Below are 26053 nucleotides of genomic sequence, written 5' to 3' on the forward strand. Positions count from 1 at the left end.
AAAGCAGAAACTGTAATATAGCAGTAGCAAAATCTGCCCTAGCCCTGGAGGCACTGCCCAAGTGGCAATGTTTAATTAAGGGGTGGACCAATGTCCATGCTGTAGTTTCTAGGATGTCCTGTGTAGGGACACCTTTAAGGAAGGGTGTGGTGGCTGCCCTGAGTCTGGTGGAGTGAGTCCCGACATGGTCTAGTAATGGCTTACCATTATGAACATAACAAAGTAATGCAGCTGACTATTCATTTCGAAGTAGTCTGTTTAGAGAATGATCTGCCATCTTTCCTTTCTAAAAACACCCCTGGCAGCTTATCTGCTCTATTTGTAAACTTTGTCCTGTCAAGGTAATGCCTGATCTGTCAGTGCACATGCAGGAAATGTAAGATTTGCTCAGCTTTATTCTGTGAATTTGGAAAGAAAACCATCAAGTGAATAGCTTGTTCCAAGGAGCGTTCTGATACTACTGGGCATAAAAAGACGTATTAGTTTGTAGGGCTAACCTGCTCCTGCGAAACATAATGAAGGGTTCTGTGTACACATCAGGGCTTGTCGCTCTGAGACCTTCCTGGCTAATGTGATGGCTAGCAGTAGGGTGGTCTTCCAAGTGTGCATCTTTAAAGGAGCAGATGGTGCTGGCTCAAAAGGAGTTAAGGTGAGTTTTTCTAATGTTTAGTTTAAGTCCCAGGAAGGGAGAGGGTTTCTCCTGGGAGACCTTAGGTGTATGTCCCCTTTCAGGAATAGTTTCAGGTGGGTGTGAGAGTAAATAGGGAGGAGCATGTAAGACAGGCAGAGATGGTGGAAGCATGTACCTTTATACCAAAAAAAAGAAAGGCCCTGGTGAAAAAGTCCTGAACGGTATTCTAACACTAGATTTATGTCCACATGAGGAGGACTAAAGTCTTTGTTCTTGTACCAAAAAGAAAACCTTTGCTATTTCAGGGATGATTTTCTGGCAGTCTGTTTTCTTGCCTCTCTTAGGATAGAGGACACTTCCATAGAGTAAATTGCTTTATATGGGGTCAAATAAAGAATACTCCCTGCTGTTAGTTTAAGGGTGGTAAAGTGAGGATGAATGACACACAACTTAAGCAGGGTGAGTTGATCCATCCCTGTGGAAGAATGTAACATCTCTCTTCACTGAAAGTTGAGAGGAGAAAGAACCAATGTTGTTCTTGACCTGAAGGAGGCTATGAATATAATGCTTGAACTGTCGCCTCACTTTTATCAATAACCCAAAAATCAAGAGTAGTGGCAGAAAAGGATGCAGAAATAATTCTGTCTCTTTGAAAGCAAAGGTGTCTGCTTTCCATGTCCCTGTCTGTTGAGTTCTGGAGCATAACTTTGCAGCTGTCTGTCCGATGAGAGGTAAAAAGGACTATACTGGGATGATTTTGTTGAATTCTGAAAAGGTCATTTGAGGGGTTGAAAAATGTACTTCCAATGCAGACAGGATCTTTCCATCTTGCTTGCACCTTCAGTGTGTGTCCTTTACTTTAGGGCCAAACAAAGAGCTTCTGTCAAAAGGTGCACTGACAAAAAAGCACTTGAAGGGCTCTGCACAGTCACACAAGTGCATCCAGGCATGCCTCCTAATGGAAATGTCTGAACCCACCACACCCTTGAGGTACCTTCAGCCGCAAGGGAGAGAAGTCCCATGGACAAGTTAGTGATCGATAGTATTATAGTCAACTGTGAGGCCACAGAAGACTGAGCCTCATAAGTACTGGTCCCAGTGAAGGGATATGAAAGTTCTGTAATCAGATCCCTCTCTGTAATCTTGTGAAGTGTGGCAAATAAAGAATAGTTGTGTAAAATCTTACCATAACAATAGATGTCCTTCTCTTCTTTGTTGCAGTATTCTTAACATGAGGAAGATCTCCACAACAGGCGACCCGAAGACGGCCAGTATACAAAAGTCTTTCACTACTGTAGGATACATGGTACATCGCACATAGGCTACTGTCACATGTTGGCTGTAAAAGTGATGTATGCATGCATCTACCTCAGAACTGAATGCCCCATGAGAAAGTCAGCCTAAGGAATGTAGAGTATGACCATACAAGGAAAGGAACCAAACCACCAGGGGGGAAGGAGAAAGGGATTGGAATACTGCAACAGAGAAGAGAAGGACCTCTATCGTTATGGTAAGATTTTACACAACTACAGTATGTCCTTGTATTCATCTGTTCCAATATTCTTACCATGAGGCAGAATACCAAAGCTCATGAATAGAGAGTGGAGGAAGAGGCAGTAGAGCTCTCCAAGAGCCCATGGAGTATGACTCTGGTAAACCATGCTCTGGACCTAGAAATGCCATCCAATTTGTAATGTCTAGTGAAGGTATGTACAGAAGTCCATGTAGCTGCTTTGGGAAAAGAACTAGTGTCCAATCACTTGAAAAAAGGCACCTGATGAGGCTACAGCCCTAGTGAAATGTGCTTTTATAGAAGAAGCAAGAGTTTTATCATGCTTTACATAGCAGAAAGAAATAGCCTTAGAGAGCCAAGTAGAAACTGTCTGTTTCAGTACAGGCAATCCCACAGCCCTGGGATGATAGGAGACAAAAAGTGGTCTGATTTTCTAATAGCTTTGGTCTTGTCTAAGTAAAGTCTAAGTTGTCTATGCAAATCCAGGGTGTGCAACACCCTCTCGCTAGGATTTTGAGGAGAAAGAAAGAAAGTAGGTAGTTAAATGGATTGGTTGAGTGACAATTCATTGACTACCTTGGGCACAAAAGAAGTGGTAGTATGCAAGGACACCCTATCTTTATGGAAAACCAAAAAGGGGGGAGAGGCCATAAGGGCCTGGAGATCAGACACAATTCTGGCTGAAGTGATAGCTAGGAGAAGCACAGTTTTCTTGGAGCAATGTTGCAAGGATGTTAATGAAGCTGGCTCGAATGGAGGAAGAGTCCACTTTTCTACCACAAAATTAAGTTCCCAGGGTGGAGGAATAGGTTTCCTGGGAGGTCTAATGTGAAGGATGCCTTTAAGAAATTGTTTAGTCTCAAACCTGCTAGCTAGAGAGGTGGAAGGATAGAGGCACACAGGCAGAAATAGCTGACACTTGGACCTTCACTGAAGAGTAAGCCAAGCCAGTACTGAGCCATTTACACAAACAGGATAGAACCAGAGGGATTTCTACTGATGGTGGGTCCTGGTTTCGTGTGAGACACCAGACTGAAAATCTCTTCCACTTGGCTAGATAGGATTTTCCAGTACTGGGTTTCCTGGCCTCCTGCAGAACCCTAAGTACGTCCTCCGAGAGCAAGTTTTTGAAAGGAATTGGAACCCTATCACCCAAGAGTCAGCTGAAGGGTAGACAACTGGGGATGAATGAGAGTTCCTTTGTCTTGTGTGAGAAGGTGCACCCTGTGAGGTAATTTGCGGTGGTTGCCTTGGCTAGATGCAGGAGAAGGGGGAGCCAATGCTGTTTTTGGCCAAAAAGGGGTCACCAGCAAGATTTTTGGTTTGCCCTGCTGAATTTTGAACAGGACTTTCAGAATGATCAGATGCGGGGATGCATACAGAAACATCTCCTTCCAAGAAAATGAAAGGACGTCCACCTTCCAGAACAGAGGGTGAGGGACTCTGATACAAAATTGTGGAAGTTGTTTGCTCGTGAGTGAGGCAAAGAGATCGACTTGAGGAATACCCCATTGATGGACAATGTCCAGAAACACATCCCTTTGAAGCATCCATTTGTGGAACTATGTTAGGGACCTGCTCAAGGTGTCTGCCATGCAATTTTGGTTTTATGGGATGTACACTGCCTGGAGCGTCACCCTGTATTGGACTGCCAGCTCCCAAACCTGGAGCACCAGCTTGCATAACAAGTAGGTTTTGGTTCCCCCCTACTTGTTCACATACCAGAGGACTGGCATATTGTCTGTAAACAGTATTATAGGTCCTGGGAGAAAGAGAGGATGAATGGTCTGAATGGCTGGCAGCAGAGGCCTCATCTCCCTTACACTGATGTGTTCCCTTTGTTGACAGGGGGACCATACACCTTGAGCTTTCAAGTTTCCATAAGTTGCCCCTCATCCTACATCTGAAGTGTCAGTGAACAGCTCTTGAACGGGAGGTAGGGGATGCAAGGGAAGTCCTGGGTTGAGAGACACTTGTTGGATCCACCACTGAAGTTCCTTCTTCAGACAGGGGATGAGAGGAATTGATAAGTCTAGAGGGTGCGAACGCTGCATCCAAACAAACTTTAGAAACCACTGGGAGCTTCCTCATGTGAAGTTTTGCCAGAGGGAGCACAGGGATAGTGGATGTGATGAAACCCAAAACCCTGAGGAACTGGAATGTGGTGAAGAGGCAAACAGTTTCTAAAGTAGGCCTTGAGGTCCAGTGCCTTCTCAGGAGGGAAGGAGACTCTCATGAGATTTGTCTGAATACTGCACCCCAGGAAGATATGACCCTGGGAGAGGCAGAGAATGGATTTTTTTGTAATTTATGGTCTAACACAGGTGCTACCGAAGATAAATGGCAAAAGGAATGTTTTTGCTCTAGGATCTCTGGGGAAGCTGCTGTAAGGAGGAGACAGTCTAGGTAAGGGAAAACATGGATGCTTTGAAGACTGCAGTAGGCAATCAGAGGAGGTAGACATTTTGTAAAGACCCATGGTGTGGCAGAAAGTCCAAAGGGCAAAGAATGTAAAAATGTCCTGCAGTTGGGGTGTATGGGAATGTATAGGTATGCATCTTTGATATCCAGGGAGGCAAAGAAGTCTTGTGGCAGAAGTAGAGGGAACAAGGTTTGAAGAGTTAACATACAGAAGGTGGGCACTTTCAGAAAGGTGTTGAGATGAGACAGATCTAAGATGGGCCTTCAAGGGCCATCCTTTTTGAGCACCAGGAACATTCTGGAGTAGAAACCTCTTCCTTTTTGGCTTTGATGTACTTCCTGAATGATTCCTTCCCCTCACAAGTCTAGAAGTACCTCTAGAAAGAAGGGTAGTTGTTCCTTTGGTAGTTGGGGGGGGGGGTTGACCCTGGAGGGAGGCAGTGAGCCCCATACCAGAAAGTATCCTTTTTGGACAATGGAGAGAACCCAGGACTCTTGAGTTATGTTTTCCCAGACTGGCAAAGACAGAGAGAGGCACTGGGAAAGTGGAATGTGAGTGGGGTGAATCAGATAGTCAGAGGAAACCAGGTTTGTCTGGAAATGGCCACTTCTGGACCAGAGTTGCAGTGCCAGCCCTGGACTGTTGAGGCCTCCTACCATGCTTTCTTGTTTTAGGTGGAGGAGGGCGGGACTGCTTATGTACAAAAGCAGTCTTTGTTGGGTAATTTCTCTGGAATTTAAGCCCTGGAGAGACAAAAATGTGCTTCAGTTCTTGCATCTCTTTTCCTGCAGAGATTTAAATAAACTAACAGCTGCAGGACCAAATAAAGTGGAATTGGCTGAGCTTGGATTTAATATTTTCTGGTAATGGCTGGAGTCTTAACCAGGAGAATCTCCTTAAGACAGAGACAGAAGCAGCCACCCTGGCAAAGGCATCTATAGCATCATAGCTGCATTTGATGGTATGGAGTACTACAGGTGAAGAAGCTCCCAGCAAGGATGCAGCCAAAGTCTTATTGTCTGAGTCAAGTAAATATGAAATGATCTGGGAGAGAAGGTCTAAGGCAAATATGGTCATGTGTGTCTGGTAATTAATGTCTCTAAATGCCAAGATGGCCAAAGTGTACACTTTTTTTGCCTAGTCTTTCCAGGTTCCTGCTGTCCTTATCTGAAGGAAAGAGGTTAAAGGCAGTAACCTGGATGGTTTGTCTGAAGCCAATGAAATCACCAATGGCTCTGCTGAAGGACATTTAAATAAGAACTTACAGTCCTCAGGGACCTTATAAAATTGGTCTGGCTTCTGAGGAGCAGGAGGCTGGGAGTCTGAGGCCTTGGACGCAGAGGCAAAGGCATTCAGGAAAGCAGGTAACACAGGAGGAATAGCTGAAAGACTGGGTGATTCCACCTGAAGAAGGTCACAGTACCTTTTCTTGTACTTCAGATACCCAAGTGTTATCTCATTTGAAATATTGTCTCATTTTAACTAAGATCTCACTAAAGGAGAATTTTTCCATGGGTGAGTCAGTTTCATTGGAGTCCTCTGTAATCTAGTTGGGAGGGGATCTGTGAGGAGTAGGCCAGAGATTCCTCTTCTGATGATACCTCTTTATCTGAGGAAACCTCTTCCCTGACTCTTTTTTGTGGAGATGCTGTGCATGGCATTAGAGGGATTGAAACCTGGGGGAGGGGGGCTTAAGAGCTATAAGGGCCTTGAAAAGACCTTGGGTGAATTGCTCCCAGTCACTATAAGGTTCCTTTGGAGGGGACAAACATTTTGTTTTTTGCTTCTTCTTTTGATGAACTGCCCTATGTAATGTCAAAGGGCCATGTGTAAGTCTACATTCAATGATATGTGAGTGAACTTCCTCCCGCACCAGCATCTGAGGTATCCCCTTTAGGGCTTTCAGTTATTACAAGCCTTGGTCCCCCCTGTACATACTGAATGGATGCCTGCTCAGCCTCTGAGGACGTGCCAGTGGGCGGATCCAAGGCGGCCTCAACATCTGCCTCGGCCTGTGTTCAGGAACCAGAAACCGACCGGCTCTCTGGCCTGTCAGGAACCAGAAACCGTCTGTATCTCTGGGCTGTCATCCACCTCAGGAGAGACATCCATTTGAAGAGCTGCAGCAGCTTCAGGCCAGAGATTTTTGGCCTTCCTCTTAGTGACGGTGTCGACCTTGGACTCTGAGGATCACTCCATTGTGCTCATTGCTAATAAATTTAGGCTCTGGTATCAAAAGTAAATGGCTAAGGAGGAAAGCCTACTTCTAAGAGTCTTGGGTACAAAGGCCTGGCAAATGGGACAGGATTTGTTATCGTGAGTAGGCCCTAGGCAGAACAGACACTGAAGATGGCTATCTTTATGTAGAATTTGTCTTCCCCACTGGCATTTGCCTTTTTGGATGACATGAACCTTACCACTAAACAGAAACAGTAGTAAAAGAAACAAGATTTCCCCCAATGGGGCACTTATTTGAGAATTCGCAGAAACAGCAAATGGCTCGGCAAGCAGTTCAAGGTGGGGTATGGAATGGCAGCAGAGAAGTTCTGAGGTGGATGCGTGCGTACGTCACTTTTATGGTCGACGTATGACAGCAGCTTAACTGTGATGTACCGCGCATCCTAGAGTAGTGAAAGAAATTTTGTATACTGGCCAACATCGGGTCACCTGCTGCAGAGATCTCCCTCATGTTAAGAATACTGCAACAGGTGAAAAGAATGACATTTCAGTGATCTGAGTGCAAAGGTTGCTGAAGCATAGATACACTTCCCAAATGTGTCCAACACCCTTGACTCCCTGTTAAGGGGATGGACAGAAGAATTCTGCTCCGCAAGTTCTTTCTTGGTGGCATACACCATGACAATGACATCTACGGGTACTCCCTTGCTCCAGAACTCCCTTCCTGCAGGTGGTGACAAAATCCGGTCTGGTCTTTTGGGGATTGGCTCAACTGTATCCAGTTCCTTCGAAGCCCGCTTAGAGATCAAGTCAATGAGATCATCAGTGGGCGGGGTCACCCAGGAAGTAGATGGGCCAGACCAAAATGCCTTCAGGAATAATGATTCCTCTTTGGAACGGTTATCAGTAGACCAACAACCCCTATTCTAAAGGATCTTAAGGATGTTTCCAAATAAGACATCTTCAGGTTGAGATCTTGGGCACCCTTCCCCATCATCAAAATTGGTATCTCCAGTGATAGATTCCTGGGGGGAATCTAAGTTCCTCCTCTTGCACTTCCTCTTCCTAGGGACTTTGGTGGGGTGTTCCTGAGAAGTATCAGAAGAAATAGCAATACCCTGCTGGGTAACCTGGAGACTTTGGGCTGGCTGTCCCTGTGGAGTTGAATGATAGGGCTGAAAGTACAGAGGCATACAGGGACAGTACAGAGAGGAGATCCAAGGGGGGAGGAACTGTCCAGCCTGCAGAAGCAGAGAATACTCTCTCCACCACCTCAAAGGCAGAAACGCCCCGGGGTGATGGAAGTCAATGGACCCAAGAAGCCAAGATTCCATCTCATTGGCTCCCTCTGCCCTAAAGGCAATCCACCCAAGGCAGGGTTCGGAGCACAGCAATCCAATGCCGAGAGGCAGAGATGGCTCCAACAGCTTCAAAGTAGACTTTAATGCTTGGATCCAACAGGAATGCTTGGGCTCTGAGAGTGATCCAGCTCCAAAGTACTCGCAGCTGGTGCCTTCAGAGAAAGTCTCGGATCTGAAGATACTATGATCTTTGGATCTGATCCAAACAGTCCTGGGATACTCAGATGCAAGGACTCTGAAATGACAAGACGAATCAGAGAAGGAGCCGAGAATGGTGGTGTAGTACAAGTAAGGGCTTCCTGAGCAGAAGGAGTAGGAGCCGGAAGAACTCCCATCTGAATCTGCGCCAAGAGAAACTTCTGCATCATTCTATTCACATCAGCCTCGGTCAGGCTTCTGGAAGAATGAGATGATGTCATGAAGGGAGACCTGGAGTATTGGCATGATTCCAAAAAAAGGAGATGGTACCCGAGAGGGTAACAGATCTATGGCAGGGGAGTAATGGGTCATAGGTAATGGCTTCCGATCTTAAAAAGATAGGATCCGAGGAAGCCGATTTACTTTCCGACACTGGCTTTGGGGAAGGAGCAGGCATCAGATCCGATTTGGATGGGGTTGAGGATATAGATGGACTGGAATGCTTACCAGAAAGCTCCTTTTGTGTAGGTTTGGGGGGCTGAGCCTCAGATACAGCTTCAGAGAATGAGGTAGGTAGCAAGTCTTTTAAAATGAATTTGTTCTTCCTGTCAGCGATGGCCAGAGGATTAATGGACTTGCAAATTTTGCAATCCATTTGAAGATGTTCTGGGCCTAGGAAATAGATATATAAGGCATGAGTGCCAGAAAGCTGTAATTTGTGACTGCATTTCTGACATTTTTTACATTCTGATGACTTTTCAGACATTATTAATAATTAAAGAATCAGGAAAATAACAAAGAAACTTTTTTATATATTCTGGAAAAGAGAAAAAGAGAGAGATGCCAACAGCTCTATCAAGAATACACACAATGTGTATAAAAGGGGAAGAAAGGTCTGACAATGATGGTAGTAAGAAATTCACAAAAGTGTAGGTAAGTGAGGTAAAGGAGAAAGTACAATAAAAGATATCAAGATATGAAAAGGGTAAACGGGCTGAAAATAATGTCTGAGTCACACTATTGGGAATATCTCCTTGACCACAAAGGAACAACAGATTGGGACAGGACTAGGACAAGATTCCACCTACCTAAGAATAGAAAGCTGTAAATATTAAGGACTAGTAAACCAAATAAAAACAACTAAATGGTATAGGACACAAAGTGAAGAATGGACTCCTTTCAACCAGTGGGTGGCAGATTTTAAAACAGATGATATAAACTGCATAAGTACTATAACTACGGAGCATTGGTCTGCCTGATGAAGGAAGTGGTTTGGACCACAAGAATAAGGTGGGGAAATAACTACAACGAAAAAAATAACTGTCTAAAAAACAATGGGAGAGGCTTCTTAAAGTGGCCACTACAGCAATAAGATTCTAGCATTTACAGGTGGAAATTCCTATAAAACTTTTTTCTACAGTGGATATAAAAAGTGTACACACCCCTGTTAAAATGCCGCATTTTTGTGATATAAAAAAATGAGACCACAATAAATAATTTCAAAACTTTTCCCACCTTTAATGTGACGTATAACCTGTCCAATTCAATTGAAAAACAAACAAAACTGTTAGGGGAAAAATATAAATAAAAAAATGTACAATAAGCTGGTTGCATAAGTGTGCACATCCTTAAACTAATACTTTGTTGAAGCACCTTTTGATTTAATTAACTGACAATGACTGGATGGTTTGTGATGTATAATATTTGCAACTACAGTTGTTTCAATGGTGTCTGTGATGTAAACTGTCTACTACTAAATTGGTATCATTTTGTATGTTTTTCATTTATATAAACGTAAGATTGTCTTTGTCACATGTGAAAATTTAATAAAGATGTTCTGAAAAAAAAAGATGTATTTTATAAGCCACCTCAAAGAATTTGAAAATGGGTAGTAATTTCTTACAAAGGAAATTAGAAGGAAGGAAAATTTGAATTATACAAAAAGGTTTCAGGAAAAAGCTAACATTCCATTTCCCAGAGGTCACTGAAATGAGACGTCTGGTCAGGTTCATATATCAACGTCGGATCTGGGTTTGTCTGAAAGGCAATGCATGAAATGTGCTAGTGGCAGAGCTGACACCAGAATGAGGAAACTAATACTAAAAATAAATACCAATAAAAGAAAAATAATTAACAGATATACTGTACAATTTCTCCCAAGATTATGGGATAAGCTTTCCCTTAAAATCAGAACTATGTTACTAACTACATTTAACAGTAATTTTCATACGCATATAGAAAATATCATCCCTGGATCACTACAATTGAGTTTTCTGAATGCTAGTAGGTCATAAGCTTGCTAATCAAAACTATAAATGCAAGTCTAAATATGTCTGGGTATATTTACCCTCAGTTTTCTCTAGCAAATGTATGTGAATAAGTCCATTCACTAGGTTAGCAAATTAATCTACAATAAAAATTAACACATACAAATGTTTGTCAGTATCAAGCCATCCAATACATGAAAGACAGACAGAGAGAGAGATAAAGAAGAAAGTAAATGGGATAAAATGAGATTCATAGCAAAAGAAAGTACCTATATACATATGAAGCACATAACATATCAACAAATTGATTCAATAATATGTCAAACACACAAAAAACATTTTTTGTTCTCATTTTGAGCATCATCAGGACATCTTATTTTCACTTACAGTTTGGATCCTTCTCTTTCTTCTCCTGAGCAGCTGATAAGTTAAAGTGGTCAGATGATGCAGTTTCACAATGGTTGATGATTCGACAAGTACATTTTGCTGCAAATACTCTTGTTGGCCAACGTGGATTTATGAATGGATGAGAGACTTTAACATCTGCAGGTGTAAATACAGTCTCATCATCCTCTCTGTCTCCTTCTTCTTCCTGTGTGGTATCTACACCAGCTGATGTGGCAAAATCTGTCATATGGGAAAAATACAAATAAATATTTATACACACCATTGGAAAAAAAAAATCCAGTAAATGAACATAAGGATACACTTTTATTAAAATCTTTTCATTTAAAATGTTTCTTCAGGAGGCTTTCTCTTGGAACAGACAGTGTTTAACTCGATTAGGGCTCAGATTGACAAGTTAAACTGGTCAGAGTTCAACCCACAGAATATAATTAAAAGCAATTGTTTTCTGCAAAGGGGTCCATGTATCTCTATGTGTGAGAGAATCCCCCACACCTTCAAGTTATATTTTACGTATACAGTATTACTGAATCTCACCACTAAAAGCACAGACAATAAACTATCTCTTGATGTATATGTTACGCGATCACTTGGACTTCAGTAATATGCACTAGATAAGGGTGCATTTTGACAAAACACTGGCAGACATGTATCCAAGTCATGGGCATTCTGAAGCCATGTAGTTGAAACACTGGTATATCATTAGGGAATCATCTGCATACAACCCATGGGCCTCCACTACAGGAGGTTTAAGGCATTACCCACTGAAAATTTAAGCATGGCTGGATCTTTTTTTTTTTTTTTTTTTTACAGTTAATCAAACACAGTCAAACTAAGATACTGGCACACATTAATATATGATGGAGGGTATTAACATAGCAGGAAGCCCATCATCATTAACAGCTGCCACAAAACGTATAACCAATGTACTGCAATTTAAGGAAGTTAGAGGGACAAAAATATTTTAAATGATTAGTGAAGGAAAGGAATTCATTAGGGATTTGAAGGTTCATTGGAGTACTAAAAAAAAAAAAAAAAAAATATGAGGTCAGCATGGAGGAATCTATTAAATACTGTAGTTCCTAGGGACAGATGGCTACATGTAGCATCTGCCATAAAGTCATTACAACTCTGTCCAGTTTGGAAAGGTTGGGCCAGATTAGCAAAAATGTTTCCAGAATTCAGTGAGCACTTCTGCCAGTATGGGATCTGATGCATATATCCTGCCTTTGCCCATTACTGAAGAGCTTTTCAGAAGGCATGCAAATAATGATAAGGGATCTCCTGGGAAATAGTTAGTAATTACCCTTGATGTATATTTCATAAGGATAAATCAATTGCTTGGAAGAAAAGAGCAAGTCAAGAGCCTTATAACACTAAAATTGCTCCTGAATAAGGAGTTCACTCAGAATGGAAAATCTAGTAATGCTTCCAATATAAGGAACTTGAAAGACTGGCTATCAGATTAAATGGCCAAGAAAGAAAGGCATATATTTAAGTAGCATAAGCAGAAATTGTTGAGGAAATCTTTTGCTTAAATATTTATCCTGTCACTTGGACAACTGAAATCAAGCTTAGTATGGAGTAACAATTTTAGTCCAAACAGCATTATAGGGAATGAAATCAGAAGAATAAGTACATAAAACACATATAAAGAGATTGAATCTTACTCTGATGGAACACAAAAAAGAAGGAACTCTGGTTATTCATTTGTTCTTCCACCTCACTCCCCCCAAAAATTGATGTTTATATTTTAATTGTTCCTTTTTTCTTCACCATAATTTTAGATGAGAATTTATTTTGGTTGTTTTCATATATATGATGAAGATATATGTCTTGTTTATTCAAAAATTACGTTCAATCTGTTTAGTGATGTATCATCTGAATTATTTAAAGACTGTTTTTCTGCTGGATGTTAATACATTGTTGCTATTTTCTTTTCTTTTGTTCAACTGTTTTGTGATAAGAAAAAACTACTGCTACCTACATTTCATTTTTACTTTCATTTTTAAATTTCTCCATATGTTTTGAGTTGTTAATACTGCTTTTAAGTCAGGATATGGTTATCAAAAATCATTTATTGAATATATAAGAATAGGAAAACATAACAACGAAAATGTCAAATAATCAATACACAACATATTATTCGGTTTCAAAATATCAATTAGAATTTGCCTCATACCTTATATTCTAAGACAAAAATAAATAAAGTAACTATTTATAGTATGTGCAGATTGTTGAGCTTCTAATTACTCTTGTTATAATCACAAATAAAGTAGAACTTAGAGCAACTAATGAAAGTATTTAACCAAATTAGTAAATTGATAAATTAAAAATTTATAAATTTGTTTTTAAAACATAATGCACTATAGTTAGATTTTATTAACAGTCTAATTTAATTAATACATCTCTGATACTTTGGACCACAATTTAAAATTTGGTAAACTATACCCAGCCTCAGATTTAATTAAGCTAAATTCTTTATCATAAGTTAATCTTAATATTGCAAGAAAGTCATATAGAATTGGTGCATCAGCAAGTGACTATTTCCTAGTAATTGCTTTTCTAGCACAAGCAAAGATGATCCATAACAATAGAAATAGATTTTTTAACCGTTAGACAAATATAACTATTCTAAAGAATCACATTTCCAGAGAGATGAAAAGTATCTGACTATACAATTTGTGTAAAATCCTCAATTTCATTCCAAAAATTTAAAAGTTTTGAGCAAAAATATATAATGGGCCTGATTCCATAAGACTTGTTCTCAGTATAAGTGACTACTTACACTAAGAACAGGTGTTATGAAATGTGGTCTCTGTAGAAAGCCTGTTTATACATAAGCCTTACACCAATGTAAGCCACTTATACTGACAGCAGGTCTTTCAGAATCAGGGCATACTTGCACTGAGAGCAACTCTTTTGTAATCAGGTTCAATATGTTTGCAATTCAGCTTCTCTTCTGAATTGTATTTCCAACATTTAAAATTATTATTTTTAATTACTTCATTCATTTTATACTGTGCAAAGAATGTTCTATGAACAGATTTCTATGTATATATTTTACAGAAAGGAGATCTAGAAGTTTTGGCAATTGATTCCAATTTAACTTTATATGAAGAATCTAGATAATGTGTTATTGTTTTAATTACAGAGGCTAAACAATATGTTTCACTATCAGGAAATTTTAAGCCACCTTAGTTCCAAGATTGTTTATGATGTGTACAAGATATCCTAGGTTTTCTAGAAACTATACAAATTTTAATAGCTCATTTTAATTATTGTTGACTGGAATTTATTAGGTGTAAGAGCCGCAGTCCAAATTAAATAACAATTTAGGCAAAAGAACCATTTTGATAAGATATAATCTATGTTGAAATAAAAATTTATTCCAACTAGCTAAACATTTAATTTGATTAATTGTGCTTTCATAATTTGATATTTTAATACATTCTACATTATGTTTAATTAGTACTCCCAAATATTTAATTTCCTTATTATTACTTTTCAAATTAAACCAACTGATACTGTGCTAGTTTTTCATTTATAAATACAGGCTTTGTTTAATTTTCATTAAAAATAATCCAGAAATTGATTTAAAAAACTGATTAATGCATTTAAATGAATAGTTGATTTATCAATATTTGTAACAGCTAAGACAATGTTATCTGCAAAGAGTATTTTTTTTAATTATAACTATGTATTGAGATACCAGTGATAATAACATTTTAATTGCTTCAGCAAGCGGTTCCATCACTTAAGCAAATAAAAGAGATTTATTTACTTATTGGCATATGATTACCATGAAAGTCAGTCTGGGTAGGAGCTTATTTTCAGTGCAGGCAAGAGATGAAAAGCTCCAAGGTATTACAAAACATTTTAAGAATAATAATTTTACAGTCTTTAAAAATAAACAAATACAGTTTAAATAATTATACCAAATCTGACATAACATGAAAACAGTGGTTAAGAACTGACACAAGTTATATGACAATGATTTAATATTTAAAGACATTTTAGCCAGTTTATAGAGACATTACAATAAGTTAGTATAATACAAACAGGAACTGCAATATGACGTCAGAGAAAAACAGGCTTATGGTGTATTTAGAGAGAAAGCCAGAGGAAAGAAAATGAAAGAGATTAAGAAGTGAGTGACAAAGGGAGAGCAAGGAGATGTAAGGTATGAATAGGTATCTGTCCACATTTAGGGATATAGTTTAATTTATCCTGCTGTTGAATAAGAACAGAGCCAGCTTTTGGCTAGTAAGCCTATCAGAATTGTTGTGAAGGATAAACTGTAAACTTGCTTAGTTTCCTTACTGATATTAATTGCTTGAGAATAAAAAGATCCAAGTTTAACATAAGCTACATTATTTATTTTAAACAAATTCTTATTAACTTAAACAAATCAGGAAAGTCAAAACCTTCAAGCACTGCAAATACATACTCCCAATTTATAGAATCAAATACTTTTTCTATATCTAAGCTAATAAAAACAACTTCAATTTTTTTAGAATTAATATAAAGTTAAAATTTGTGCAATATTATCTTGGGTCTGTCTCTTTAAAACAAAGCTAGTGTGATCATAATTTACTAAGTTGGGAATGTGAATTTTTAATCTTTCTGCAAACATAGGTTCATAGGTTAGTACTAGGATAACTTCCCTTGCGGGCCATTTTAAGCCTAGCCAATTACCCCATGACAGAATCAAACAACCTCCCACTGGAAGCAAATCATTTATAATCAACATTTAAGAGGGAAATAGGTCTATAATTAGAACATTCCAGTGAATATTTGCCCTACTTTAATACTGGAGAAATAGAAACATATTTTCAAGAAGGAAAGATTAAATTAAGCTGCTGTACTTCTAGATATGCTCTATGTAACATTAGAAGAAAACCTAAAGAATATTTATAAATTTCAGGAATAATTCCATGTATACCTGGTGCTTTATTTATTTTTAATATTTTAATTGGAGTTTAATCTCTGTTTTACTTACAGGTTTACATAAACTATATATACCTTCTGATTAGGAAGTATACTTGTAATATTATTATTCAAGAAGTTAGAAATACTGACCTTATCATAAGAGGTATTATAATGTGATCTGAATTCTTGCAAAATATCTGAAATGTTATTTTCTGAAGATCCTATACCATAATTTTCTTTGTCTTGTAATTATTTTCAACATTCTAATTAAGTTACACATTCCTCCAGCATTCATCACAAAACAGTTGTTTGATTTTTTCTAAAGCAATGGCATTTTAAGATTTGTTGGTATTTTTTTTCCAAAATTTTAATTGCTTCTTTAATGGTTTTATCCCCTTTTTGAAATTTTCCTTAGTAGATTATAGTTTAATTTGTATTTCTAATAATTCTTTGTGCCATTCCTTCAGTTTATTTTTGCACCAACCTAAAATATTCCCACAAATAAAAGACTTAACGATATCCCGTAAACTAATTTTTGTTTTTTCATTAGTTAAAAGATATAATTCTAATTCATTATTAAAACAAGACTGAAATTCTTTTAGTGTAACCATATTTCCTATAATTCTATTAATTATTGTTAGAGTATATGAATTAGTTGTTAAATTACATTTTAGAGCATTATAATCATGATACGATTATTGTACAAGAACTTAGTATTGCTTCAGTGTTTGAAGTTTGCCATTATATCTGGGTTTCTTGCTTCTACTTTTTAAACTATTGGTAATGGATGATTTAATGTGTTCATAACTTCTTCATTTTCAGTAAACCTATGTGGGTTCATATTCCCAATGTTTCTTAGCTAAATGTTTTAGTGTTTACACAATCCCCAATATAACAGTCTTGCCACACTGTTGTGCTTTTCAGGAAACAAAGATGCGAGTCTCATGCAAAAGGTTCCAGAATTTCACTTTTGTGGCATATCCCCTATACAAGTGTCTTGCTGTATCTGTCGCACCATCTCCCAGAGATTCACTGACTCATCTTGTAGTGATACTGCCTACATCAGTCTCTCCAAACAAAACTCCACCTCTTGGTCAAACCATCACTTCCATTTCTAATTACTGCTTTGCTGCCTCACAAAACATTTTGCTTTTCTATAGAATCCCATTTTGTTTTCTTATTCTTTCCTTTGTACAACTGACCATGTATTTATGTTTTTGCCTGTTTATACTTTCAAATATCTTTGGAGCTACAGTGGCCATATCTGTTTGTACAGCTTTCTTTTCTGCATAAACATTACACCATATCAGATCTTTCTGTTTTCCAAGTCCACAGTTTTTTTTCATACATTTCAATAGACTCCAGATTGTTTTTTTTCTTGTAGTACGTTCTCTGTTACATCATCTTCCAAATTATCTGCTTTTTTTCCATCTAAATATTGTTTTGATCTGAGTTACTCTATTAAAGAGATTTTCTACTTGTAGCTTTCAGCAGTTTTTCCAAAGCAACTATTTTTCTTTCCTCTAATTTATTTCCTCTGTCTGGAAATTCTGGATTTGTTTCACAATAAAATCAATATATAATTTCCTCCTTATCCTCAACAGTCGAGTTTAATATTTCTATATCTACTGCCTGGCCTATCATTTTTTGGCATGGTTTATTTCTTCTACTACAGTGGGACCTCCTATAACATGGCCTTGCCTTATGGTTGGGATATTTACATGTTCTAAGGATTCTTACAATGTCTTTTCTTCCTGTCTTGACACCAGTGCACATGCCAGGAGTGGATGCTTTTTGTCCTAAGACCTACGAACCCAGACTTCTTTTTTTTATTTTTCTGACATATCCTTCTTCATGATATATAGAATACAGTCCACATATCAACATCATCTTGGTGAGAATTTGCAAAAATGTAGTCCAACAGGTGGACACACCCCAAAGCTTTAATTCCAGCATTACTACTCTCCTCTTGCAGAGTCAATCTCTACCCTCAACCCACTTCTTTCTTCCCTTATGGTAGCTTGGACTGTGGTGAAAAAAAATTTTAATTAGTCTAATGTTCTGATTAATAAATAAATCCTAGTCTTAATATCCCATCCAACTGTGTGATTTACCGGAGTACAACAATGAAACAGGTCTGTCAATCACGAAAAACCTTACCTCTCTGGACTATGAGGATTAGTTGGACTATGAGGATTAGTTATTAATACAATGTTGTAATTATTTATGTACTTTTGACAAAGTTTCTTATACCTTCCCCAAATGGACTATATGGTATCTTGTTCAATTCCCAGATGCAGCTTAATGTGCAGAGTTTGCATGTCCTCCTTGTGTCTGCATGAATTTTTGATGGCTGCACCCGTTTCTTTGCTCAGCTTAACTCTCTAAAATGTCTGCAGGTATTATTAACATAAAGATTACCTTGTAATTAAGATTTTAATGTTACCTATGTATCTGAAATGACAGACTAGCAATTCAGAGAACTTAGGTCTTACATGATCTATTAATGCTGGAAAATTAACCAGAAAGCAGCATTACTATGCAAAATAACTGGATACAGTATTTACATATACAGCATTATGTGCAGTGTGATACATAGAAAAAAAAGCTTTCCATGAGAATATTTTACATGATAGAAACAAAACATTATTCCATCTGCTGTAGATTTATAGACAGTCCATTTTACTAATAAGAATGAAATCAATACCAAGAAGCTTCTTGAAACAAAGCATTACACTGGGATCTGTGGAGACGTTATGAGTATTTCTATGGTTAAATTGCTTGCAAATCCTTTAACAGACAGGTTACAGAATCAATGAATGTGCAAGTTACAGAATTATAGAAGGAAAACCACTGAGAGGACATAAGACAGAACACACACCATTAAGAGATAATTGAAAAAATCCACAATTACTGATGAGAACTGGTTTTATTGTCAGAAAGAAAGAAAGAGTCTACAATACAGGCACCTTTAAACAGTTGGCTAACAACTTAATTATGATGCACATAAAAGATGGTCTGGATTACACAGAGATCACGTACTTAGTATAGTACTTTAAATCAGAATGCAGCTACAATCATGAAATCCATGTGCTGTAACAAGCATTGGAGGTTAAAGTCCATCCAGTGAAAACTGTAAAACTGTTGTTCTGTGAAAGTCAAATTAAGCTGTGTTTGCAAATTAGTAGTGAAGCATTTTCTAACTTCATTCACTCTGGGCTGTCGTATTCCTTTCTGATTGAACTTAAAATAAATGACAATGATCTTAAAGAAAAGACCCATAACAACTTAATCGCTGGAATAGGGTGGTTTCTTAGACTGTTCATAGGGTGCGTATGGTCAGGCAGTTTGAGTCTGAGATTAGAAATACTTGTAAAAAAGACAACAGTATATTGTCTGGTAATAGGCTGATAATTATGGGCAAAAGTAAATAGTATTAAGAAGCAGAATATCAGAGGGCACTTAGCTTTAAAATGTGATATATTACATATCTAGTTCTGAAAAAAATAAAAACAACCAGAAATAACTTTTTAGTCCTAAATTTTTATTCATTGTGAGAAGCAGATACAATTTGATAAACTGAGAGATAAGCCTTTAAAGTATGTTGAGATCTACAGTGAGTCTAGAGAGATATATGGTATCTTGAGGAACACTTGACAGTGTCTTTTTGAGTTTAGACTTCACTGAGTATGCAGAGAAAATACAATTATATACAGCATTCTGAAAAAAAAAATCCCGTGCAATTTTGGAATGCTTATTGTGTAATATATAGCAGCACAGAAGTAAGATTGGTGGAAAGATGAAACAGGAATTAAACTGTGACCAGAGCTAAATTAACGCTTATGTATCTAATTTGCTTTTAATTTTACCTCTCTGTATTGACTAGCTGCTTTTTGCTGCCATGAGACTATGTTACTTAATTGTCAGATTAAACACATTTGTCAGCATTTAAACTAAGGTACACTGCAAGCTATGCAGGATGAACATGAATTATAATAATTCAAAGTCCAAAGTCAGAGAGACATAGTAGATGTGGGACTCAAACTGAGAGTAGACAGAGACAAAAATAAGAGATAAGCTGCAGACTTGCCAAGTAGCAGGTACCAAAAGCAAAACATAAAACACAGTACTTGCGTATTATCGCAACCACATTTTGAGGTTGCTGTAAGTGGTAATGTTAGTGCGAAATGACTCTCTGATGCAGTGAAAATCGTTAGCGCTGCTACTGGCAAGCTGCAACTGAATGCAAGATGTCATTAAGGCAAACATTAGCAGCTTGCCAGTAGCAGCGGTAATGATTTCTTTAACTTTTATTTTCCAGTGCTCCTTCTACATGTAGTAATTTGCATGCGATTTTCCACATACAGGTAGACATGCTTAATGGCATACATATTACTACGTAACATAAAAATGCTTCTACAAACAAACCCACAGGTCTTTGCAGGTATTTGCGGGCTGCTTCACAGGCTAAAAATAAGTAAATGGGAAAACTGTACCTTAAAATGAAGAGCACAGCTACAGTCCTTTTGTACCATTCACTTAGCTAAACAGGGAAACTATCTGGCGACCAAGACATTATAAAGACCAGTAAATACGGAATCCCTTAAGACATTAGCTCATTCTGAGGCCATGCAGCCCTAGTTCCGTTCTGTTTCCAAATAATGAGGCACAAAATAGGGACAGAAAGTAAACATTGCTCTTAGAAACAGTTTGGAAACTGGAGAAATCGCTACTTACGTATTATCGCAACCTCGAAATGTGGTTGTGATAATACGCAAGTAACTAAAACAGTTTATTAATAACATCAGTGCAAACAGAAAATGTTCACATTCTTCTGCATACGAAAATCATCTGTTAACACATTGATTAGCACCCCCCCACACACACACACACTTTCAACACCAACAGCAGAGCTGGGAAGAAATGTGTATAATGTCACTGAGAAAACAATGTTCCTAGCAGTCATTTTAAATATGCTGGCAAGAACGAGAGTTTTATTTCTGGTCTGGCAAATTATTTCTACAATTACTTCAAGGAGATTAGATTGTGTTTTGCTTCACAAATGTGCTACACAAAACTTATTTCCATTTTTAAAACGACAAATTTATAACACTGTACAAAGCATGCAGCACAAAATTAGATGCATTAAGTGTTAGTATTTTGATGAAATCCAGGCAAAATTGGGTGTTGACTAGCATTTTTCCCCCGCTGCCTGCCAAACATTAGCCCACTCTTGACCAATAGACCCATTTGTTCCCCATCATTGGGAAGAGAGTTGGCTGGGAGAGGCCATTATTTAAGCATCTTTCTTGGCCCTAACCTAAGGCAGGCATATGGAAAAGTGTTCGGGGGAGTCATCCAACTGGATGACTGTGGAGGTTATCATCTCATTTCTACAAGAGATGTACTCTCCAAGTATCCTACTCCACCTCAGGAAGCAAGATTAGTAGTTTCTCTGTCTGGTTTTATGTATCCAGAGTGTGCTCAGCCTTCTTTAACCTTGAAAGAAGCAAGTTGGCCACCTCCTCTCATTGCTCCCTTTCGTTGCCTGGCTCCTAAAGAGCAGGCTACCAATCGAACCCCAGTCATCTGGGTAATCAGAAACAAATGCCAAAGGAAAAATATGATATGCTAAGGAGAACATATACATCAAACTACAATAGGGAAATCCTTATAAACATGATACATTATGAAAGTTAAAGTACTTGGCAGCAACAATCCAATGAATATGCCAATCTGTCGAGACACAGCAAATACATCTGTCAACTAATTTGACTCGAAAATCTAAAACTGTCCAAGTAACTCTGGAAAAATAACCACCGACCTCATTCTGTAATTCAACAGCATCTATCTTTCAACCAACAGCAGCAGCAGTAAAGAAACTTATAAGCCAGCTAAAAAGACCATTGCTCACCCCTCTAAGGAGAATCCAACCCAATGTACCTCAAGAAGCTGTAAAATTAGATTACTTTCAAGACAGCCATGGTGGCAAGATGACAAAAAAATCTGAAAATGAACTTTGTGAAAAAATGCCAATAAAGGTTATCAATTTGAGTAAAATTCAATTAATGGTTAGGGACTACACTGTCTGGATGCCAGCAAAGAAGTAATCTGAAGAAAATAAGAGAAAATCAATCAGAAAAGGAGGGAAACTCTGTCTGGGAAGAATCTTGAAACTCTTCAGCAAGACGCAGTTTGAGTTTCAGCTTTGGTACATGAGATGACTTCCAACAACTTAAAGGAAAAAAAATAAATCAAATGCACTCTAGAGACATTTAAAATATGTGAAACACTAAAGGAAGACATAAAGCCAAATGACAAAAGTCTGGAAAAATAGAAAAAGCTTTAACGGGCTATTCAAATGAACTGATAAAACTACAAAAATTGGAAGCTGCAATGAAGAAAAGGCTAGCTAGACAGAGTCTTCTCTAGATAAGTTGTTTCAAAATAGCAACATTAGAAGGGAGCGCACATAGAGAAAACCTGAATTTTATTATCATACCAGAAAAACTGGAGGAAACAGACTCCTTTAATTTTTATGAAAGATCAAATCAGCAACTAGTGATCCACTGCAAAATTTGTTAACTGAGAGGGCTCATGTGCATGCTCCAAATTTAGCCAACTGAAAGCAGCTGAGACCTATATTGGTAAATATGCAATCATAGCAAAAGAAACAGCTGCTCCAAACACAAATGTGTCAGAAGGGAAAACCATTAAAAATAGGGACAGCAAAGGGCTTGCTGAATGATTAATTGTAAGTAAGGAAGAAAACAACTATGTTTATTCCAGTAATCAGGAAATGTAGACAGGCAGGTGCGAGATTCAAATTCGTATATCCAGGTATCTTCAGAATAATTTTACTGGAGGATCAAAGGCATTTTTTGGATGCAGAACAGGCTAAGGAGGAAATAAAATGTTTACCAAGAAAGAGTCAGACAGCAAGCAGAATGGAACTTCCCTTCCGATTCTATTGACAATATCAAAGAAGAGAGAGAGAGAGACTGGTAGTGAAAAACATTTTACACTGTTTTAAAGGTAAATGCTTCAGTGACAAAAAAGCACAGGTGCTGACTATAAGAATCAGTAACACCTTGAACGAGAATCAGAGATTAGTGATAGGTGATGGAGATTATTTGAAAGACAATCAGCAACAACATGAAATTAGTGAATAAATGGGAGAACTGTAAACCATCAATCTCACTACATATAGGATTAGTCATGTGAAATGAAGTGTGCCTTTGCAGGAAGAAGTGGATGAGAAAGACTAGAACTTTGTTGACTATGTTAAACTGCTGCTGAACCGAAAAGCATAAAATCTACTTTATGTCATGTTTACAATGACAGTGAAGAGACTAAAGAAGTAAGGGTATGTAATCAATTTCAACAATTGGCTTAAGTATTGGTGTCATTCAAAGGGGATCCAATGCCTGTCAGCCTGGGATGACATGCTCGACAAGCCACGATGCTTCGCTAGGGACGGCTTGCACCTGTCACCCCTGGGCTTTCGGATATTGGCAAAGGCTCTTGCTACACCCATAGTGCCTTTTTTAGGCAAGGCTCAAAAGACAAACCCACCTCCATAGGTATCACAAGGGATACGAAACTAAGAGTAATGCTACTCGAAGTCTAAACCTCAAGATGCATGCACTCGAAACTCTCCTTAGCATGGAGAACATCGATATCTGTGCAGTAACAGAAACCTGGTTCAAGGCACCCGAGAGCACCCCAGCACTACCAGGTTATAACTCCTACCATGCTTTTCAGCCCCAAAACTTGGACCGAACCACAAAAGGAGGGGGAGTATCAATATTCGTCAAAGATACCCACACCTCCAGGTTGGTGGCACAGCACGAAGCATCAGAGACTATCCATGTGCAACTAACAGTGGGTAAAACTGCCTTCCAGTGTATAGCCTGCTACAGACCACCCTCCCAAACCCAGGAACCCCACTCGGCCTTCCTGAGAACACTGGAAAATATGAAGGTCTCCCCAAACACCATTATATTGGGCGACTTCAACTACCCAAACATAGACTGGGAGCATTACTCTAGCTCCAACACACTAACCCAAAGGTTCCTAGAATTTATAAACTCAAATGCTATGGAACAACTTGTTACCACTCCCACAAGAGGGGAAAACATACTGGACCTGATCATCACCAACATGGAGACTCTAAGCTCCAGACCAGAAGTGTATCCCTCACTGGTAAGATCAGACCATAAACTAATCTCACTGGATATTCACATCCCGACTCACCCCCTGCCCTGAAAACCACAGTGAAAAACTTCTCTAAAGCAAATTTCACACTCCTCAAAACCGAGGTGGAATCCTTCAAAGCCCCCGGGCCTGTGGAAAATACGGCCCAGACCGCAGAATCCTTTATAAACGCATTCTATGAACACCTTCAGGAATGCATGGATCATGCAATCCCAAATAAAACCAAGACCCAATCCTCCAAAGGCAGACGTCCTGTCTGGTGGACCCCAGCCACTATACAATAGAAGGAGGAAGCTACTACATGATAGAGCAAAATCCCAAAACGGGAAGGCATCTCTGATCAATATTAGCAAAAAACTACGGACACTCATAAAATCGTCTAAGGCCAGCTTCGAGAGAAAAATTGCACAGGACACTAAGGATAATCACAAGGCTTTCTTTAGTTATGTTAGGAACCTGGGTGGGAATTCCCAGATATGCTCAGAATTGGTCCAAAATGACAAAAAATAACCGAACCCACAGACATTGCCAACATCCTAGCTGACAGGTTCAGCGCAAACTTCTCCCCACCAAAAGGGCAAATATCTATCCCAGGAGAGTGCTGACCCCTTGACATCTCAGATGCTCAGGTAAGAGCTGCCCTCTCCAAAGCAAAAAATACAGCATTGATGGGACCAGACGGTGTCCCGGGCTGCATCCTACATGAACTCCAAGAAGAGCTAAACCCAAACATAAAACTACTGTTCAATCTCAGCCTTACTACAGGATATGTACCCAAAGAGTGGCATAAAAGCAACAGTGGTCCCTCTCCACAAAGGTGGTGCCTCAACGGATCCTGGAAACTATCGCCCCATAAGTCTGACTAGCTTGGTCTGCAAAGCTATGGAAAGGATCATCATGGACCTCATAAATAAAGATATTGGGGACCTACAGACACTGGATCCTACCCAGTTCGGCTTTGTTAAGGGCAGATCCTGCCTCTTAAACCTAGTTGATTTCTTTGAAACAGTCACCAAGGGGTAGGTGGTCCACACAGCCTACCTGGACCTCGCAAAAGCCTTCGATACAATACCCCACTTCTGCAATTATAGATAAGCTCACCAGCTTAAATATAAACCCCTGTGTCACTAGATGGGTTGCAAACTGGCTCAAGGACAGAACCCACATGGTTAGAATTGCTGGAGCCATGTCAGACTCCAAACCAGTTACAAGTGGCATCCCACAAGGCTCAGTCCTGGGACCTCTCTTGTTCGGTATATATTTCTCGGAGGTACAGGCCAACACGGAAGGAATGTGGCTGACCAAGTTCGCAGATGACTGCAAACTGGGCGCCATAATCGACTCTCCAGCCGACACAAGCATCCTCCAAAAGGGCCTCATAGAAACATAGACAACTGGTGCCAGAGCCATGACCTCAAGCTAAACGCCAAAAAGTGTATAGTCATCCCCTTTGGCAAAAACAAAGTGCCCACAAATTACCAAATAGGTGGTAATCCATTAAGTACAGAAGAAGTCATTAGGGACCTGGGGACCCAAGTTGATAGCAATCTCTCATTTGACAACCACGTGGCCAAAGTGGTTAGAAAAACATTTTATATAGCCCACCTAATCATGAAGGGATTCCCATCTAGATCAGAGGAGGTCATCGTGCCTCTTTACTCATCCCTCATCAGGCCCATTATTGAGTACAATGCCCCTTTTGGGATGTACCTTACCAGACACCTGCAGCAACTGGAAAGACCCCAAAAGTACCTCACCAAGAGGATCAAAGGGCTCAAACAGATGCCATATGCTGCCTGGTTAAAGAAACTCCAGCTCTACTCAGTGGCATACCGCCTGCTCAGAGGCGATCTGTGCCTGACGTATAAAGCCATGTCCAACCTGGAATTAATGGACATGCTGCACCTTAGAAAATCCATATCCCATCGAGCTACGTGCTCAAGAGACTTGAACCTCAGCACTGAAATAAATAGGACATGCTGGAGGGAC

At 38.9% G+C, this 26053-nt stretch overlaps 1 protein-coding gene across 2 annotated transcripts in view; it reads right to left on the minus strand.

Annotated features, from left to right (window-relative positions):
- The window catches only part of HEATR5A (HEAT repeat containing 5A), a 2570019-nt gene that overhangs the window by 986217 nt on the left and 1557749 nt on the right, over positions 1-26053 (minus strand). For both annotated transcript variants that reach the window (XM_044073826.1, XM_044073825.1), the window contains one exon: positions 10898-11137. In XM_044073826.1, the coding sequence (XP_043929761.1) occupies positions 10898-11137 (240 nt within the window). The remainder of the gene's footprint in view (positions 1-10897; positions 11138-26053) is intronic.

This window comes from Protopterus annectens, chromosome 6.part0, assembly GCF_019279795.1.
Source record: "Protopterus annectens isolate FY-2018-M chromosome 6.part0, PAN1.0, whole genome shotgun sequence".
Lineage (NCBI taxonomy): Eukaryota > Metazoa > Chordata > Ceratodontiformes > Protopteridae > Protopterus > Protopterus annectens.